The sequence below is a fragment of the Xiphophorus couchianus genome, chromosome 4 (genome assembly GCF_001444195.1).
Source record: "Xiphophorus couchianus chromosome 4, X_couchianus-1.0, whole genome shotgun sequence".
In the NCBI taxonomy this organism is placed as follows: domain Eukaryota; kingdom Metazoa; phylum Chordata; class Actinopteri; order Cyprinodontiformes; family Poeciliidae; genus Xiphophorus; species Xiphophorus couchianus.
Window position 1 is genome coordinate 29,212,447 of NC_040231.1, and position 20,406 is coordinate 29,232,852.

Sequence of the window (20,406 nt, forward strand, 5' to 3'; positions counted from 1 at the left end):
CCTCAGTCCCTGAATTTAAAATGATATATAAAAATGTCTTTCGCTTTTAAGCAGAGGATAAATCAGGTAGAGATTGGTAGGTGTGAGGAAAAATGAGCATAATGTGTTTCAAGTCATTTTCTAGACTAGCATATGAGTTACTTTATTAATGCTATAACTGCTCTTAAAACAGCCCCACATTCTGACTGGCACGTAACCACTAGATTCCTACCGCCCATGAAGCTTAGGAAAGTGCGCAAGTTTGATTTCTGCTGGGTGAACGTGGCGCAGGGGCAGAGTCACGACCCAAGTACGGAGGCCTCAGTCCTCAATGCGGCAACCACAGATTGAAGGTCAAAAGGCCACTACAGTCGAAAAAAACCATTTTAAAAAACAGCACTTCCATCAAAAATGGGTGTATTTCACACTCCGACCACTAGATGGCAGCAATGTGGTTCCGATATGACCCTCTTCTGCTGCAGAACGAAGATTGAAAGCAACTTGGTGACAATAAGAAGTCTAAAAGGGCTTAAAGGAATATATATTTACCACTGACAGTATTTAATAGTATCATTCAACATTGATACATTGTTTCTATTGCATGCAAAAACAGTCAAAATTTCATATTTGAGATCCACAGGTAAACTGACCTTGCACTTCCTCGCAGTGAAAGGCTGTGGAGGCGTTTCTTCATCAGGGCCAGTTACACAAGTGGTGACAAAATGTTTGAGGCCGAGATGAAGACTCACCAGGCCCACAGCGAAAACGGAATAGTTTCAGATCTTGTGTACGTGTTGAAATGCCCTGGTCAAATTCAAGACTTAATGTTATTTCACGGCTGCTCTCCGTCCAGCTGACTTTAGCTGCAGCTATTCTACGTACCAAGTAAGAAATGCAGCGACACGGAGCATCGAGTTTGATCAGCTTTTATTCCCTTGTAAATAGAATATCGATAAAAACACACCTTAAAATAACAAATCAAGGTTTATTGAACAGATGAAAAAGTAACAAAAGGCATATGTAGATTTTCTACATAGCAATTACACAACAGTCTACTTGTCCAAAAAAGGCACTAAATCTTGAAATAGAAATGAACAAGGGGATTTAAAAAAAACAAAAATAATAAAAAAAAATCTGATCCAACATCCATCCAGTTGAGGTTTTATATTTTTGTTTTACAGAGATGTGTTGAAGAGCTTATTGCCAGACCGATGGACCATCGTTTTTTTTCTAAAACTGCTAGAAGAAGTGTAGCGTTTCCAGTCCCTGGCTAATGGGATGAGAAGATTTAAGGCCGGAGAGCACACAGTAAATGACAACCGCATGAAAGATGTACACATAGAAAACTGTTTTCATCTGAAGAATGTTCAGAAATAAACATGATTGAAGGCAGATGTTGACCTGCATTTGTACAAATGAGGGAGAAAAGAAAAAAATAAAAGACTCGACAAACATCAATACAGATCAGACAGAACTGGAAGAGCAAAAACCTCTGGAAGAGGGTTTTCTTTTCACAACAACTCAGTGATTACATCACGTTCTGGCACAAAACGGTCATCAGGACACAGAACCTAAATCGACAGAATGAAAACAGGTTGAGGCTGAAAACAGGAAGCCGATGGGGGAGGAAAAGGAGGGGTTAGCTTATTTTAAATACTGGCAAATAAATCAGTAATTTGTCTATTTCTGCAACACAACGTGTTCTGAATGAACAATCTACTCTTTTTTTTAACACGATGAGGAAAGATCCCATAATCTAAAACCAGTTTGCTCAGATCCCTTCCATGTAGTCCTCTCCTGTTTTCAACAGATACAGTATATGTCCTTTAGTTTGAATAATTTCAAAATGGCAACACCAGACCCCAGTAAGTCTGCCACGTAGGCAGCGGATGAAATGATTCAAATAATCTCATGACAGCAGATTTTGTTTTCCTAAACTAACGACTGGCTTCCTTTCACAAAGGTTTCTGCTGGGCAGATTTAAACCAAAAAGAAAAGGTTTTTAGTGTAAATAATAATAATAATAATAAAAAAAGATGACAGAGAGCTACATAACTGATAATGCCACTAACGCTTAAAGCAAAGACGGACAGCTCTGCTGTCACCAAAATGGAAACAGTCCATCACCGAAAACACTGAAGATTCGTGTTAAAATCTCCCAAATTAGGAAGGATTTGAACAACTGATTTACTGGAGCAGAACTTCCCTTTACGATCAGTTTTATATTTATTCAACCTACTTAGAGAAGCAGTTTCCCCCAGCATCACATTTCTTTACTTTTTGTTTTGTTTTTTAAAAAAAAAAAAAAAAAAGAACTTCATCACAGTTTTCCGACAGCGAGACCGTTCTCTGATCTGGTTTTTCTTTTAAAAGTCTAAAAAAAAAAAAAAAAAAAAAAAAAAAAGTGGAAGCAGCAGCAGCAGAGTAACGTTTGAGGAGTAGCTTCTAGCTGACATGGAGTGTCTGAGGTATCCGTGTCAAAGTTTAACTCTAAAATAAGACGTCAGCCTTTACATCACTGAAAAACGATGAACTGCTTTGAATGTACGGCCATTACAGAAGCCCGTTTGCTCAAAAACATACTAAAACATCTGATAATCGAAATACAAAAATTAAGACTTGCTAAAACTTGAAATGAAGCGATTTGCACTTTACCTGCTGATTCCGGTTTGAACTTTAAGGTTAAGGATTGATGGTTCTTTGTTAGTGGTCACCATTTTGATTTGACAAAGTAAAGTAAATCTAAAACTATCCATTATTTCTTAAAATTGTTAGCTTCTAGCATTTATCTACTTTTAGCTAAATACAAAAAGTCCATCAAGGCACAAGCAGCAGGTTGTGTTTAATGGTGGGAGTTTTTACTTTTGACGTATCTCAATGATGATTAGGGGGGAAAAAGTTTTTTTTTTTTTTTTTTACTATTGAATCAGCCGATTCCGACCTCTGGCTGAATAATCGGTGCATTTCCAGTCAAATTTGCCACTTTTTTCCAACCCAAACTGGCTTACCCCCCAGTTTATTATTAAATCGTTAAAGTTCTTAGCTCATTATTTGAAACTGTAAACTAAGTTGCCACTTCAGTTACAAACTAGGACTATATTCTTATAACTTCTAACTGAATCAAGATGTTGTGAAGCATAATTCATTGCATAACCACCTAGCATTTTACATCTGTTTTCCTGCTCAAGTTGCCCTTGGTAAAATCCATTTTACTTTCACTTAGGAATCCCTTGGTGCAAAGACGATAATGATTCGGGCCGGCTGTATCACACTTTAACCCAAACCAAGTGTTTCATCCCAGCGGTAGAGGATGTAGGACTTTTTAGAAAGGTCAGGAACAACTTGGAGCTCCCATTAAAAATAAAAATAGGAGCCAAGTAGAAATCTAGCCCACATTTAGTATTCTGACCTTTTCATGCCTTTTTTTAGCCGACTGCCAAACGATTGGCGCACAGCTGGGTGGGCTTTCTCTTCACTACTCCTTTGCTCCGTTAGGTAGTGCACCGAGTTGTTTAACAACCACCACAAAGTGCGCCAGTCACAAAAAAAAACAACCTAAGTGAGCATACATCTGTGAGCTACAGCAGTGTTTGGGTGTTTGGAAAGAATCATAAAACGGTAACCTGTAGCAACCGGGTCGTTACGGCAAAAATGAGCACCGTTATTATTGTAACTGCAGCTTGAAATTTCCGTTCTTATTGGCAACAAGACTCATTTATTAAAAAAAAAAAAAAAAAAACCTCTCTTTGAGAATCTAGTTATGTAGCAGTGACTCTAAACCAGTAACACTGTTGTTTTTCTCTGCTGGTTTTGTATGTAGTTTTGTGAACAGTAAATAACTTGCTAAAACAGCTCGACTTGATTTTTAACAACCAACCAGTGACCATAACTTCCCAGGCCAGACAGCTTTAGACCTCTAATACTGTTACCAGTATTATTATGTATTTTTGTTCTTTACAGTGTTGCACTTTTTAATAATGAGCTCCCTCCTCATCATTTGTTACAATGGCGCCATAATAAAATGTTAGTGCTTTGTTTGGGGCGTCGCTTCACCCAAATCTGCCCTCTGGTGGTCATTAAAAGAAATGCAGAGTTTTAAACTAGCTTGTAAGCTGCATATTGAGTAAGAATGGACCAGATGTTTGACAAGAAGCTAAAAAATATGGCAGACTTCCACAACGGCTGTACGTTCAGGTATTATATTAAACTTTTTTTTTCTCTCAATATATGTTTTTAAGAGCTGAAGCGCTTCTCAGTGTAGTTAATTTGATAGCATTCATCAGTGGAGTAAACTGAGAGAGAGAGAAACTGAGGGAGGTTAGCAACCATTATTTTTCTCTTCCTACTGCTGCTGCTCTATCGTTCACTCAAAGTGATCGCTAAAAGTTACAAACAGCTGGGACTCTAAGCACCATCGTATTCAATAAAGTGTCACTAAAACAAAACAAACAAAAAAAACAGATCAACACAACTAATTTGTGGCAGTATGTGTTTAAAACACATGGCATACCCAGAGGAAGCACAGATATACCAAAAAAAAAAAAAAAGATAATTAAAAACGAAAGATAAAACAAAAATAGGAAGATGATGTAATTCACATGATTATTTGACACATCTGATGCGCCTTTCTGATTAGCACGTCTCTTTTGTTTAGAGCCATCCGTAACTATAGCACATGTCAAAAATACACCGATAACAAAACTCAATACTTTGGCTAATGTTCCACGCACCTTTCACCGACAACACTCACTCAGGCTGATAGTTCCTCTCGATAGATGCTTATATGTTTATATATTGTTACATAAAGTATACCATATGGGTGGATGTGTGTGTGTGTGTGTGTGCGCACGCGCACACACCTACTTACACGGTTTGTGTACGTTTTCAGCTCACTTTTTGTTTGTAGCTTCTAAAATGGGCTGAATCCATCCCAACCGACTCGTCTACGTCGAAGGCAGATCTCACAGTGATCAATCATTCTCGGACACAAAAATGAATAAATAATAACCGACCGAACTTCAAAAGTCGCTTTACATGGCTATATTATATACAAACGTCTGTAGTTTTGGCTTTCTTTGAGTCGCAATAAAATCTAAGAAGTGAATACTGAGTCTTTATTTTTTTATATCTACTGAATACCACGTTCATAAATATCGCTTAAATTTATAGCCTTAAAATACTCTGAGCAGCTGTTTTTAATGCAGCTTAAATTCCTATTTAGTTTCTGACGGGCATGTGGAAGCAGTGCATTAAAAAAAATAAAGTCTCTCAAGTCAGCTGAAGAAAATAAAAAAAATAAAGTCTGAAAGTTAGACTCTTAAAAAAAAAAAAAAAAAAGAAAAACCGCTTTCATATTTGAAAGTCAGTGAAAAAATGTTTAAACTATATTTAGCGTTAGATTTTATGCGTTGCCTTGCAAATGTATTCACATCCCAAGATCTTTTTCTTTTCTTTTACATTGTGTTGGTTGCAGCCACAAATGGCAGAGTATTTATGGGGAATTTTATGTGATGGACCAACAAATTGTAGTGTTATGAGCAACTCTGATCGACTTTCCTGTTTCTGGAGGATATATAAAAAAAAACATCCAGAGCATGACACCGCCACTACCCTGTTCTGATATTGGGGCAGGGGGTAAATAAATAAAAAAAATCAGGATATCTGTGACGATGTGCCTCATCCATAAGGGTAGACCTATTCAGTCCATTTCCATGCTCCGGGCTCAGAGCGACGTCATGAAATACAGGGTTTCCCTCAGTGTATTATAAGCCTGGCGGGCCACCAGGCTTTCCTTATGCCCCCACCAGGCTGAGCATTCTTAATTTATTTGAGTTTTTTTTTAATGATTGCCTTTTTTTAAAGACTTTATAGTTGGTGTTTAGGTATTAATTTTTCAGTCTTCCAATAACGCATAACTATAAAGTTATACTTTCAAATTTCCTGTCAACCATAAACATGTTTTACCCTAACAATATGCCGGGATGACTGCAGGATGACTGCCCTAGCGCCCCGAGCGTAGCAAGTTTTCTGGGAGAAACCCTGACATATAAATATTGGCTAATATCATTTATCGGCCATAGCAGCATTATTAATATATCAGACATCAATATTGGCACAAATTTGTAAATAGGTGCATTAACACCCCAATAAAACAACATTAAATATAGTGGTTGTAATCTGACTAAACGGGAAAAGCTTCAAGGGTTGTGAATATATTGCAAAGGCATGTCAACCAAGACACTCCTTAAATGTGTCTATATTTTATAGCCATTTTAGTTATTATATACTAAGCTTACTCTGCGGGGTTGGGGGGGGATTATTCTGCTTCTGCCTCTCTGAAGATAATTACTTTTCATTATCATAAAAACTGCTGCGACCTCAAGCTTGTTCTGTGCCTACAAGGATTCATCTGCCAGAAATCTGGCGTGAAATGCGACGACGATCAAAATAAAAGATTCAGTAAAAATAAGAAAAGGAAAAAAAAAAGAAAACCATGAAGCTCATTTTTATATTCGTATACACTGAGGCTGTTCAGTTGAAATCACAGTGCAAGACCCCTGAAAGCGTTTGATTCCCAAGCCAAATACAGCGTAGCCCTGCTGTGAGTGATGCAGTCTTCTCTGCGGACGCGAGGCTTCGTGTCCCGCTGGACGGCCATCCGGGGAAGATTTAAACCGATCCCCAATCGAAAACAACCCAGCAAAGAAATCGCCTGGGACCATTCGGGCCCTTTCCCTGGAAGCGTCGGAGAAACCGACTTTTCTTTGCAGGATCTGATCTGAGACGCACGTTTGAATCTCCCGCGGATGGCCAGAGACGGCTAAAGTATAAAGGTTCGTCGTTATCATCATATTACACTATTAACAGCTATACGAGTGTAGAAGAGTAGGTTGGTGGTTGGAGGTAGGGTTGGGAGGTATCTCAGGGTTGGAGTTTTACACAACGTTTGGTCTTTTTGTTCACTTATAACATTCCTATAAAATCTGCTTGCATATAATGGACACCTGTTCTGACGGCTCCAGCGTGTGACGGGGTTTCCCCCTCCGTCAGTCGTCATCCACGCTTTCTGTCTTGATCTGATTCCCCGCGTCCGCCTGATTGGCTGAGGCCGGGCTGCCGCGGCCGGCCGCCGTCTTCTCCGACGTCGCCGGGTCCTGCGGTTCGGAGAGCACGACGTGGAGGCCGGTGTCGTCCTGGAGGGACGGGGACGGGGGGGACCAGGACGCGCCCGTCATTCTGGATCCTTCTGCCTGAGAGCCCGCCCCCGACAGGAGGGAGCGACCGATCAGCGAGGCGCCCCGCTGGCCTCCCCTGGCCAGGGCGGAGAACCAGCTGGGCAGCTGCGGCGGAACCTGATGAAGGGGAAACGTTAGGAAGACGGTCAGCAGATGTCGGGATTGTTTGGTTACTAGGGCTGTAACTAACGATTCTTTCACTAAAGCAATTGATTGTATACAAATTTTTTTAAAAAGCACTTTCTGCAGATTTTTTCCGCTTAGCTACTTCACAATGTTAGAAGATGCAAATAAGAAAACAATTCAGCTCTTTTTTTAAAATAAGAAAAACATTTTATTGCCTAAAATATAACACACATTCCTTCAGTGTACACTAGATCATTTGTAGCTAAGGATGCATCTGCAGCTACAAAAATACTTGTTACATTAACATGTGAAAAGCTCAACTTAACACCAATACAGTGTAGTGTTGCTCTGTTTATGTATTTAATAATTACAAAAGGTGCTCAATTTTATATATTTTTTTTACAGAATTGGAATCAGGCGAAGCTCACACTGTGCCACTCGAGTTCTAGGTGGAACGTATTTACAAAGATTTCTCTTTTCATCTTGAACGCAAAACATATACATTTTGTACAATTTTGTTGGTGGTTACTGCTCTGTGTGTTATTCTTGTAGCAATTTGCTCGTCTTTGATTTTGTTAAAGAGTCTTTATACTCCAGTTAACGATTAATCGACTACTAAATTAGTCAACAATTAATCACGACCAGTCGTTCAGCCCTAACAGTTACCTGGGTGGGAGAGGACAGGTCAGCTCGACTAAAGCCAAACTGCCTGGCCGAAGCTCTCTTGTCAAACAGGGACACGTCGCAACCCTGAAACACGCAACAGGTTAATTACACGCTGCATTAAACATGGCGGAGCCGTGGATTGTGCGTGAAGTTAACTCGCTGTGCAGGTCCAGCTCACCTGGTCAGGGAAGTCGTTGCCGTCCACCTCGTCGCCGTTGGACTGGCCTCCTGGACTTTCGACCTCGATGCCATGGCTCTCTAAGATGGCTGCTTCTTCAAAAACACAAACCTTATCATAGCATATCAAAGCTGAACGAGCGGCAAGAGTAAACGGCAGGCGAGGGGAGGGCCGGCTCTAAAAGACCAACCAGGGTTTCGAGAATGTTCAGTCAGCTTCTCAAATATTACACATGCATGTAAGTTACACAAAAGATGACATTTTCCTAACTTTATAGTAGAATAAAGTTAAATACAACCTAAATTGAGGATTTCCAGCTCTGGCTTGTGACTCGAGTGTTTTTCTAGCTTTCAACACCTCCCTTCAGTATATAACAAGCTTTAGATGTTAATGGCATGTTTTAAACAACTATTGGATTTAATTGCTTACGTTCACATTTTTATAAGGGGGCAGAATTATTTCACAGGTCTGTGGGGAAGGAGGAATGTTTGAGGGGGCTAATTGCTTTGGCGTTTGGTCACAGTGTATTAGTGTAATGCCCAAAATATTCAGCACAGATCTAAATCACATCTAAACCTGATTTAAGACGGAGTACAAAAATGAACCCCGTTCATTTTTGAACGGGGTTTAAGACTTTATGACACGTGGAGTTAAGATTTTTATACTTGAGGTTTTTCTAGAATTGCGCTGGTGTTGGTGGCAGTCGTTGCACGTTTGGACAATTATCCCCTCTGGTTTTGGATGCTGTGCAGCTGGAAAACCAAAGGGGATAATTGTTGTTTTTTTTTACAACTGGGAGAAGGTGATTAGCTTCTAAAAAGCTTAAATAATACCTGAACTATGACCCCAGAACCCAGGGGAGTTGGAAAGCAGGCTGCATGGATGCAGAGCAGGGCCAAAGAGATGCTCGGCTTTCTAACCAAACAGCCAGACAGAGGTATCAAGAGGAACGGCACAAGCAAATGAGGCAGGTTAGCAGAGCTACATAACTGATGTTGTCATCCAGAACATGATACTGTGGAATATTGTCTCTGCTGCCCTGAAATTGAGCTGTTGGCATATCATGATGGTCATCAGGCTGCCATACAGTCTTCAGTCAGAGGCTTCTTCAGATTTGTTGCAAGACTGACTGCTACCAGAAATCCTTCCTGCCCACAGCATCACCATCCACAGTGACATTTTGAATATACTTAGATGATGGGTTATGTCAATATTTAATCAAATGGTATTTTTGAACTGATGTATACATTTGTTCACAGATTGCTATTTTAAAATGGATGAAGGGATTATTAAACATACGATTTCACACATTTCATTGTCATTTGTCAAAGTTTATTGTCAAAGTTAAAAAATGATATATTATATGATATAACAATAATATAAAATAATATAATATTGTATAATTTTGATTAGCTTACATTTAGACCTGCTCTTGCTCCCCTCTGCTGTCATCTTGCCTCGTAGTTTGTCTATGTGTTTTCTATGTGCATTCTAGTTTTTAGTATTTTTACTAAGTGCATTGTAGTTGTTATTTTGTTTATGTAACTATGTAGTTTTACTTTTATTTCTTTAGGGTGACTTTTACCAGATGTTTGAGGACCTTCGGTGAAAAATAGCCTTCTGGCTTACTCTGGTAAATGTCAATAACATGCACTGTCTCTAAAATAACTAAATAAATTCAAATTTAAATAAAATTATTAGTATTGTTATAAAAATATTTAAATAAAAATAGTAAAATCTCAACAGTTGGACAACTAGATAACATCTAAAATGTAGTGTACTCCAGTATAAATGCATGAGCATCTAATACAAACACAGAAGTAAACATTACCTATGTTGGCACGCCTCTTGATGTCTTTACGGCGGTTGGCGAACCAGTTGTAGACCTTGAGAGACGTAACTCTCTCCAAATCAGACAGCTTCTTTCCTGCCACACACACACGTGACCTCTGGACTACCTGCTTCATTGTCTCCATGATTACAATACAAAGTATGATGCAGTCGAACAGTTTGTGGTAAATAAAAGTTGGCGAACATAATACCTGGTTTTTGAATGACAGCATTGCAGGCAGTGGCAATCTCCTCCCTCTTTGCTTCGTCGGGATACTGGTTATCACTGAAGTAGCTGTTTATACATAATCACATTCATTACAGGCAAGTCCTTTTACTGTACCTGCAATCAGTGAACGTTCTCGCATGTCACAGCACAGCCACAGACTTGAATATATAGACACGTTTGCATGTTAAAGTTTATAGCTGGAAACAGGCCATCCATAGCCGCGCTGCTGCAGTAGATCAATGCTGTTAAAATGAAACCTGGAGATGTAAGTATTATTAATTCAGTGCGGTGTGCCTCAGCAAAGCAGAAAGAAACGCAGAAAACCCTTGAATCACTCAAAACCACTCCTATTCTTTGTTTATCATGCTCTCTGCATTGGCTATGCTACACATAAACCTGTTGTCATAGCGACTGACTGACAACACCTCCACAGGTTTCAACACCAAAAAACATGCAAACGTTTCCCACACAAAGAACATTCAGTGCAACATTATAGGCTCGATGTTCATTTTGTGATTATTAAGAAGAGATCATATGAACACCGCGGTGGTTGATTAGCTCATTTAAACACCTGCTCTACTGAAGATGTGTGGATCGCCTTTTTTTTTATGAACCAAAACAAACCGAGTTCCACAGCACATCTACATGTTAAGGTTGTCATAGTCAGGCTAGCATAGTTGACTTACCTCTCTCACCCAAGCCATTTTTCTTTTTATTAAAACTTTTCACTGACCTGTGACATGTGATACCCTTGGTCCCTGTTATCTAGTTGTTGATATGTTGATAATTAGTAGCAATGCCCTGCATCCTTTTTTCTTTTACATCAGCCGTACATTTAAGATTAAGCGCATTATGCTGACAACTCGACAGCTAAAACCAATGGTGGTCATCAGTGGCTAGCAGTCTTGTTGATCTTGTGTGAGTTACTTCACACACGTCTATAGATCCATTCGATAAATTAGAATATTATTGAAAAGTTAATTTATTGCAGGAACTTTATCACTCAGTGAAACACATTACATAGAGTAATTACACACAGACGGAGCTTGATTTATTTCTGTTAATTATGATTATTTTTTGTTTAGAGTTAATAAAGACATGACTTTAAAATTAGAATATTACCAAAAACAGTTTTAATACAGAACTGTAGCCTTAATGAAAATTAAGTTTAATACCTGCTGAACTTGACAGGTTTAAATGTGCTTCACTGGGTCCCATATTCTAATTTATTGAATATGGCTGTACGTTTATATGAACACTCAAAGTTTCCAACAGGAAGCACAAGCTACTGTAAAATCTTGATTTTGTTGCTCACCTCTCCATGACAGCCAGACACTCCTTCCTCCAGGTGAATCTGCTGCCCCGTCTCAGCCGGAAGCCCCCAGGGGCCGAGGCGAACGGTGGGGGGGTCTGGTGCCAGTCCATCATATCCTCCAGAGCCAGCGGGGCCGCCCGCATGGCCAGAGTGGCGCCTGTTGTTACGCAGATTGTTAGCTTGCAGAAGTTTAACCCGAACCCACATTAAGAAGGTTCTTGTTCACAAATGGTTACCGGGGTTCGTCTTCTCCAGCTGGTACCAGCGAAAGAAGGCCCGTTTCTTCTGCTCGCTGAGGTCCGACCCCTGCTGGAGGAGCCAGTGGGAGATCCGACTCTGACTGATCCCTGGAGGATGACGACTACGTGTCACTCGGTAGGGCTTGTCAAGCACTTTTTTTGTTTTTTGTTTTACTCTAGTGTTTCGTCGGACCAACACTCACCTGTTACCTGAGCAACCACGGCCTGGGAGATCCGTCTGTTCGCCAGGAAGGACTTGATCTCCTCTTTGATCACACTGCTGTCCCTCCTACAATACACAGCCACAAAGTACAAAACCTATCTAAATCTACAACATCAGAGGAGAACATTAGTTCACACTTATAGCATGCAGGTAGCAGAAACAGTGTCTAAAAACGTGTGTAGGTGTGAGGATGTCTGAAGATAATGTTGTTTGCTCTGCCTCTAGTTTGAATTCATCTTCACACATTTTCAAATCAATACTACCGAGATGCTGCGGCCCGACTGCAGATGAGACGCATCAGAGTACGTGTGTGTGTGTGTGTGTACATGTGTGTGTGTTTGTGATTCAGACTGATATGATCCTCTGACTGAATGCAGCTTTATCTACCAGGGCTGGGCGATACTGCTTAAAAATAACATCTAAATTTTTTTTTAACCGGATCTGATTTTAATTTATTTTTTTCTCGCTTTCTTTACTAAAAAAAAAATAAAAAATTCAAAAAGTGGCTTTCATTTCAATCGTTGCTTTCTGTAAGTATCAGAAAGCGATGCTACGATCCTATCAGGGTTAGGCTCTGGATATTTTTGATTACTTATAAAAAATGTATTATATGATATTAGCAGATTAAGGACACCATTATACAAGTAAAATTGTCTTAAAAGTTGACCTGAATTCAAAGTCCAACAAATAGATAGAATCTGACAAACAAGATAGCCGCCCTGGGCGTGCTGACATGACTCTGAATTATGGAAACTCAAGGAGTGCATTAATGGAAAAAAAATCCAGATTTTCTAAAAAATGAAATCTTCAACAATCAAAAATTCAATTAAAATCAATAAAATTAATTTATCACCCAGCCCTAATGTACTTTAAAAGTGTTCATCTCTTTCAGACTGCATTTAAAAACTTTATTTTTATCAAAGACTTTTGCATTTGGTCCTTCTTAGAATAATACTATGTAAACGACTACGTTTGGTTTTCTTTTGATCTGGCTCTTTTTTGATATTGGTTCATCTTCTTCTAAGTCTGGTCACATCTTACCTCATCAAGAACTCCACTTTATCATCCAGATCCAAGTCTTCCTCACTGGCCTCAAACCCAAAGCCCGGTGCAGTCACGCTGCCTCCGACCAGAGGAAACCGCGGCGGAGAAAGCTTCCCGTTGGCGACGGCGCCAAGTCCATTCTGGACAACAACCGGCGAGGCTGTCGGGACCGGCAGAGGCGGGGAGGCGGTGTCCAAGTTGTTGCCAGGTGACAGGGAGAGTCGATTGTCCGGAAAAACCGTCTGAGTGGAGGCGCAAGTGGTGGACGAAGAGGCAGAGACGGAGTTGGAGGAAGACAAGGAAGACGAGGGCGGCAGGTAGGAAGCTTTGCGGGCCTGCTTGTGGTCATTCTGTTGGTCCAGGTGATCGAGCGTGTCCAGGGCGTGGAGGACCTCCACCTGAGTAATGCCGGTCCGTCGGAGCCTCTGGAGGAGATCGATCTGTTCGATGGTGAAGCGAGGCTCCTCACTCTGCTGGAACATCCTGGAAAACATCAAGATAAGAAAGAGTTCAAAGTTGGAGCGCGCAGCAATTGCAATATTCTGTGCAATCACCAACGTTTAAAAAACCTGACCTGCCGATTCAGATATTTTTTAAACAACCTGTCATATGTTATAAGGTCACAATTAGGGATGCACGATATATCGGCAGTAACATCAGTATCTGCCTATATGAGTAATTTTAACAGATCAGTATCAGCCCACAACAAACTGCCGATATTAACGACCTGTATTTATTTCCATCTTGTTGCCGTCTGTTACTTTGAGTTGTTTTTTTCCCAAACGTGTCAAAACGGTGTGGAAATATATACGATATAGGTAAATATCGGTTATGGGTCATAAAATCAGTATTAATACTGGATCTCGATACTGGCCCAAATTTTCATATTGGCACATCCCTAGTCAATAAAGACTTTCAATGTTCCATGAAACAATAAAAAAAACTTATTGTGCTATATACAAGTGTTGGGTACATAAAGGAGGCTCCTCTCTAGAAGGTACCACAGACAGTGGATAAGGCCATCAGTAGCAGAGCATTGTGTTACAAGTAGGGCTTGTGATATATCACTAAGATATATGAAATATTAGTATCTCAAAAGACTGTTTGGAATGTATTATTTCTTGTTTGTTGGCTTCTATATTTGAAGAGTCAGGAAATTGCAGCATATAGTGAATCCTTAATGTCTGATGACCTCTACTCATTGTTTAGAGTGGCGGTCAGACAATCCACCAACTGGCTGATGATATTACTGCTTTTGTGATTTGAGATGACCAAGTCAGCATTTTACTGGAGGGCTTGTTATACTATATGTTTTGCAGAAACTGACTTGTGTCGGTTTTATTTCAATTTAACAATAAAAAGTAACCAGAAAAATTCCTGGAAGAAATTTTGGCCCGAAAACTGGGAGTAGTGATGGACTCAGACCTGAACTTTCAGAGACACATAAAGAACATTTCCAGGAATAAAGGACTAATGTCTCAGTGAGATCTAAAGAAAATCATCCATGTGTTTATCTTTAGTGGCATTGATTACTGCAACAGTGTCTTCACAGATCTGCCTAAAAAAAAAAAATTAGACAGCTGCAGCTGATCCAGAACGTGGCTGCTGGCGTTCTGACTAAAACCAGGAAAATGGAGCACATCGCCCCAGGTCTGAAGTCTTCCACTGCTCACTGTAGCTCAGAGGACGGATTTTAAACTACTGTAGTTAGTTTATAAATCACTGAATGATTTAGCACCAAAATGCATTAAAGATCTGTTGTCATATCAGCCTTCCAGACTTGTTTGTATGTTAATATCAGTATTTGAGCTTCAAATCCTGTCAAAAATCTTGAACCTGGGGTTACAATCAATGGTCCACGAAAAAGTAAAGCTTTTATTTTGAAATGAAAAATCACAATATGATAGTATTAGCAATTTGCTATAGAGAACAAACAACCTACTTTCCTAAATGTAGGCCTTATGCTCATATCAACGGTATTAAGTAACAGTCTAACAGTATACCCTATTAGCTAAAAGTAGGCAACACTATGTCTCATGCTGACTTCAACTAATATGCTATTTTTTAGTGAAAATGCTAAAATTGGTTAACCTGCTAACTTAGGAGGTTAGACAAAAACAGCAAGTTGACAGTTGGAGGTGAAAGCACTATGATGTGGGGATACTTCTGTCAAGCTGGGAGAAAGTAGATGGTCAGAGTTGATGTAAAAAAATTGATGGACAAAACACAGGACAATACTATAAAGAAATCTATTAAATGGTTGAAAACCAGCCCCCAAGACTCAGCCAAGGGTTTACGTCTAGCAACCCAAAACATATAGCCATAGCTGTAGTGGAATGGCTTAGATCTTTTCATGACTTACAATGGTCAGAGTCAATCTTTAGCAAAACTTTAAAGCATATGTCCACAGACTCCCTCTGTTCAATCTGACTGAAACATAATATACAGCATGTAACGATTAAAAAACAATCTCAACTCTTGAGGAGTTAAGACTAATAAAACAAACCAAAGAATGACTGCTTTAAATTTACATGTCAGCTTCTTAACTGCAGCGTTACAAACTAAAACGCACACACACGCACACACAGCAGCCCCTTGAACAGCGCTCTGCAGCTGCTATCCAGATATGAAGTGCATTCCTCCAGATTCAATCAGGCTTTTATTTGAGCAGAGACGTTTTCAACCCCAGTAATCATATAACGTTATGCAAATGGCCCCAGTTCTGCGTGTGCTTATTGTGTTGTGTTCCATGATTTCAAAAGGAAAATGAACCCCGAGTTCGATGCAGCTTCAGCCTGGAAAATGTACATTCTAATCATTGGTTGTATTTTTGTTGCGCCTCGACTCTTAAAGCATACAGTCACTGAATTAAACTGAAAAAAAAGAAAAGCTGCCCTGATAATAACAACAAAGCCGGTCTGTGCTAGAGGTGGGGCGGGAGGGGGAGGGAGCAGAGTAAGATAAACAGAAATAAGAGATAACGCATCCGTCTTAATGCGTTTCTTTCTGGAGCAAAGAGAGAGACAAGAAACAGGCAACAGAAGAAAATTAAAGTCAGCAGGCAGATTGACGCATATAAAAAGAAATGGAGATAGAGGGTGTGTGAGTGTGTGTGAGGGGGTGTGTGTGCGCGTGTGCTTGTGTGTCTTAGGAAAAATGCCAAGAAAATTTTACATCTCTGGCAGCCAAGCTACATAGTTTCTCTTCCTGCTGCAGAGGATGACTCATGGTATATCAAATCAGACTGAAACAAATAACAGAGAGCTGCAGAATTACAGCAAAATGGGCTTGTGTTGGTAAATTATTTATGAGGGAATATGCACGTTGTCAATCTGCATTAAATTACTTCCAGGTCTGATTTAAAAGGTGATACGGCTCAACAGATATGCACTAAAAATAGCAGCTGCAACGTCGTGCAAAAAAACAGAATCCTTAGAACCTCTTCGCATTGTGTCGCAGTACAATGGACAAACTTTTAAAGATTTTATTGGGATCTTATGTGCCAGACTGACACAATGTAGTGCATAACTGTGAGGAGGATGGAAAATATGCTATTTTCAAACTTTTTTTACTTTTATTTCATTTTACAAAACAAACCAATATGGCCGTTATGGAAGAGTCATAAGAAGGAAACCATTCCTGAAATAAGTCCAATTCACAGTTTGCCACAAGACATATAAATGACACAGTAAAAAAACTGATTATCTTAGGCAACATGTAAACATTATCACAAAACAGTGCCACAGTGTAACAAGGTGGTGGCAGCATCATGCTGTGGGGATGCTAGTCGGAGTTGATGAGAAGAGGAACTAACAGAGCTAAAAACAAGAGAATCCTGTGTTGGGGGTGAAAAAGAGTTCAGACTGCAGGGAGAATGTTACACTTTAACTAGGATAGCGAGTCTGAACATACAAAGTTGCAATGGAGTGGTTTAGATCAAATCATATTCATGCGTTAGAATGGCCATGTCAAAGTCCAATCTTAAATCCGACTGGGAATCTGACAAGACATGAAAATTCATAGTCAACCTAACCTGCAAAAGATGGTTTTACAGAAGACTCTGGGTAATTAAATAGATCCAAATGCATGCCACACTTTACAGATTTTTACATGTAAAAAAAATAAAATAAAATCATGTATTCCTTTTCTTACTCTTCACAATACTTTCTGTTTGTCTCTGGCATAGGATTCAAATAAAACACATTGTGGTTGACCTGTGACAAGCTAAAGGAGTGCAAATACTTTTGAAAGCTTCTGCAACACTGGAAAGCTTATATTTTTCTTATTAGAATCTTTTTTCTCTGGTTTATTCTACTGTATTTACAGCTCATCTGAGATTGATTTTTCAAAAACCATGTGTGGCTTTGTGACTTGCACGATGTAGATCTGACATTGAGAGAGAGTGTGAGGAACATGTTTCGTCATCTTCCTTTGTGCAGATGTTTCCAGGCTGCACGAGTCCGAGCCTCAGAAACTCCTCAAGACGACGGCCTGAAACCGACTGGGAGGCTCAGATGCCAAAGCGTGCGGAGAACGACGGGGTCAATCCTATAAAGCTGACAAGACGCTGGTAGCTTCTTGTAAAGTGTGTCCAAAGCAGTGTGGGGATTACATGAAAGTGCACGCGCTGCCAGAATATTTTGACCCGGCGGCTCAAAACTCTGCATTTCAAAACGACAAGCGAGATGATCGGGAGACGAAGCTTTAGTGGTGATTCCAGTTAATGAGGTTGACCTCTGTCTGAGGATTACACAATAATCAAGACTAAAATAAAAATAAAATAAATAACTATGTAGCTCTGATAACTCTAAGTTCTCAGTCCTGCACACACAAACCTTCCACACCATTCTGACCTCAGCCTTCCTACACACTTTTCCTCTCAAAATTAAGTAGTTTTCCAGACTCAATTTCCCAGCATGCTTTCCTTTATAGTCCATTCTTAACATAAGTGGGTCGATAAATAGATGATGGGTGGTTAGGGGTGGGCAATATGGGCTTAGAATTTTATCACAATATTTTGTGATACTATTGTAAGAATAAAAATGATAATTAAAAAAAACTATTCATTTTTTTTAGGCACCTATATGGCTGTGCCTGCAATAGCGCAACAAAAATGTTCCCATTTGAATAGGCTTCTTCAGGATGCCACTAACTTAAAGTGTGATTTAAATTGCACATTGACTACTTTTAATCACATTTTTTAAAGTACTGATATTTATTTATGCTCTTTTGAAACAAACAGTCGATAAAATAGCAAGAATAACATTTCTGATAATACTGTCAGTTCAGGAGAGGTTTTTATTAGACATCGTTAATTGAAATTTATCGAGACAACGATAAATCGAAATTCTCATCATGATGATTTTTTTTTTTTTTTAAAGATAAACGCTCACCGCTACACGGAACGACGGAAAAAATATAACTTTTAAACAAGTGGGATTGGAAACACAAATATTCACCATCCCATACTACATTTTACCACCTTTAATAAGCCCTGGAAAACATTTAAACCATCTTCCAGAGTTTCCCGGAGACTGTGTGGGACATTTGGATCCTGTGTGCTTTTCTCCCAAAATAACTCGATGCCCGCTGAACTCGATCTCTCCACCGAAAGAAGAGCATAAACTTGTTAAACAATAACTGTACAGCAGGGGCTGAACCCAGTGAACTGGCCGTCCAGGCTTCTTACCCAGACGTGGCATGGGGAGCGTGTTCTGCTGCACACATATGGAAGCAAAGATCGTCTTTACGACCGGACTGGCGGCTGAAACCGCATCAAGAAAAACACCAACCGCTGCTTAAAGTGGCCAGAGGTTACACTGTGGGTGTCTCTAGGAGGTGCGGGGTTTATTACGATCAATTTCATGACCAATTGCGTAAAAGTACCCTGGGTTACAGTCCTTAAGCCTTGCTTAAACATAAACGTCTGCGCAAAAAAAAAAAAAAAAAAAAATGTCCTCGCGCATATATTTTTGTTTAATTACGCATAAAACACGCGCCTGAACGGTGTTATTAACGTTTACCAACGGTTAGGAAAAGTTGACTTTGCGTTAGGCTACCGACAAACTGTATGTATACCGATAATAAGTCAAAATGTCCCGTTTTCTTCAGCTGAAACCGTATAGGAGGCGTGAAACTAACCAGCCGAGGAAAACCCCGCGGCTCTGGGGGTTTTTAAGGAGTTTGCAGTTATCACCTTACTGGGAGAGAGAGAAAAAAAAAAGGGGGAAATGCATCGGGGCTAGCAGCCGCAGCTGGAGCGTTTGAAGACAGCAGTTGTTAGAGCTGAGACACTCACCTTATTCCAGTCCGAGAGCCTCCACAGATGTTAGTTTGAGCATATATCTGCCGCCTCGGAGCGCAGAGACTCGGGGACTGTCACAGTTTTCCCAAAATGTCTCCCCCCTGCTTCTAATTGGGTTTCAATCCGCCGTCAGACAGATTCGCCTTTTGTCCGGCAGACAGACGCCATATTGACACTATGACGCGAAGGCCGACGGGAGTGGTAGTTCAAAGGGTTTACTGTACCAGAAGTCCATACGGCGGGTAGTTTATTATGGACAAGGTGATCAGTACCACAAAAAAGTTTTTTGTTTTTTTTTTATATTCAGTATAGATATCTCCTAATTTTTTCCCTTCAGGAAGTAAAGTATGTAAATATATTTCACCGAGTTATCACTTAGCTAACTTCAGTAAAACTACACCTGCACAGTATTTGGAAAACACATAACTGAGATATTACTATTAAATTAAATTTAATTTTTTTGCCATTTAAACGTCTTCTCTAATTATCTTTTTATTCAATGTCCCACCATCAGAAAGTTAAGAATAAATTATTTCATTGCCCTTACATCAAATCCATCCAACTTATATATTAGCATGAAGCGAGCATCAATACATCACACTTCAAAGATAACAATCTACTGCATCAGTGATATCAGAAGCAATGATTGCAATATAGTGTGTCACACTATATTGCAACACTATATTGTACTCCACAATATGTTGTATGTCTATACTGTGACAATATAGACTGTATGTCTTTATTGTAAGACATACAAAAACTGAATACAGCTTTTTTTTTGTGGTAACATGCCCATATAAAAGATCTCAATACGCTTCCTTCAAAATCAACTTAATGACAAAAAGAGTGAGTACACAGGAAATGGTGTAATTTGGAAGTAATTCAGCACAGATTTGTTAATCGTTTGCTTCTAAAGGAACCTAGCACATTTAAAATCGACTCGCTGCAGGAAAGGATAAAACGGCTGTCGAGCGTGAAACCTCACCGACAGAACCATCTGCCAACTCCATTGCCCAGTTTGTCTGGTATTCTAATTAT

General features: G+C 39.7%; 1 protein-coding gene across 3 annotated transcripts; it reads right to left on the reverse strand.

The window, feature by feature from the left end:
• Nucleotides 1-889: 889 nt before the first annotated feature.
• On the reverse strand, nucleotides 890-19,566 carry LOC114143400 (homeobox-containing protein 1-like). Of its 3 annotated transcripts, none has more exons than XM_028015386.1 (10): nucleotides 19,363-19,566; nucleotides 13,062-13,547; nucleotides 12,001-12,086; nucleotides 11,795-11,905; nucleotides 11,559-11,715; nucleotides 10,227-10,309; nucleotides 10,016-10,111; nucleotides 8,185-8,273; nucleotides 8,007-8,090; nucleotides 890-7,331 (listed from the first exon to the last, which is right to left on the reverse strand). In XM_028015386.1, the coding sequence occupies exons 2-10, from the start codon at nucleotides 13,544-13,546 to the stop codon at nucleotides 7,026-7,028; spliced, it is 1,497 nt and encodes a 498-aa protein (XP_027871187.1). In that variant the 5' UTR covers nucleotide 13,547; nucleotides 19,363-19,566; the 3' UTR covers nucleotides 890-7,025. The 3 variants fall into 3 exon arrangements, with proteins under 3 accessions (XP_027871187.1, XP_027871186.1, XP_027871185.1); XM_028015385.1 differs by having other exon boundaries at nucleotides 8,185-8,276; XM_028015384.1 differs by having other exon boundaries at nucleotides 8,185-8,279.
• Nucleotides 19,567-20,406: the final 840 nt, after the last annotated feature.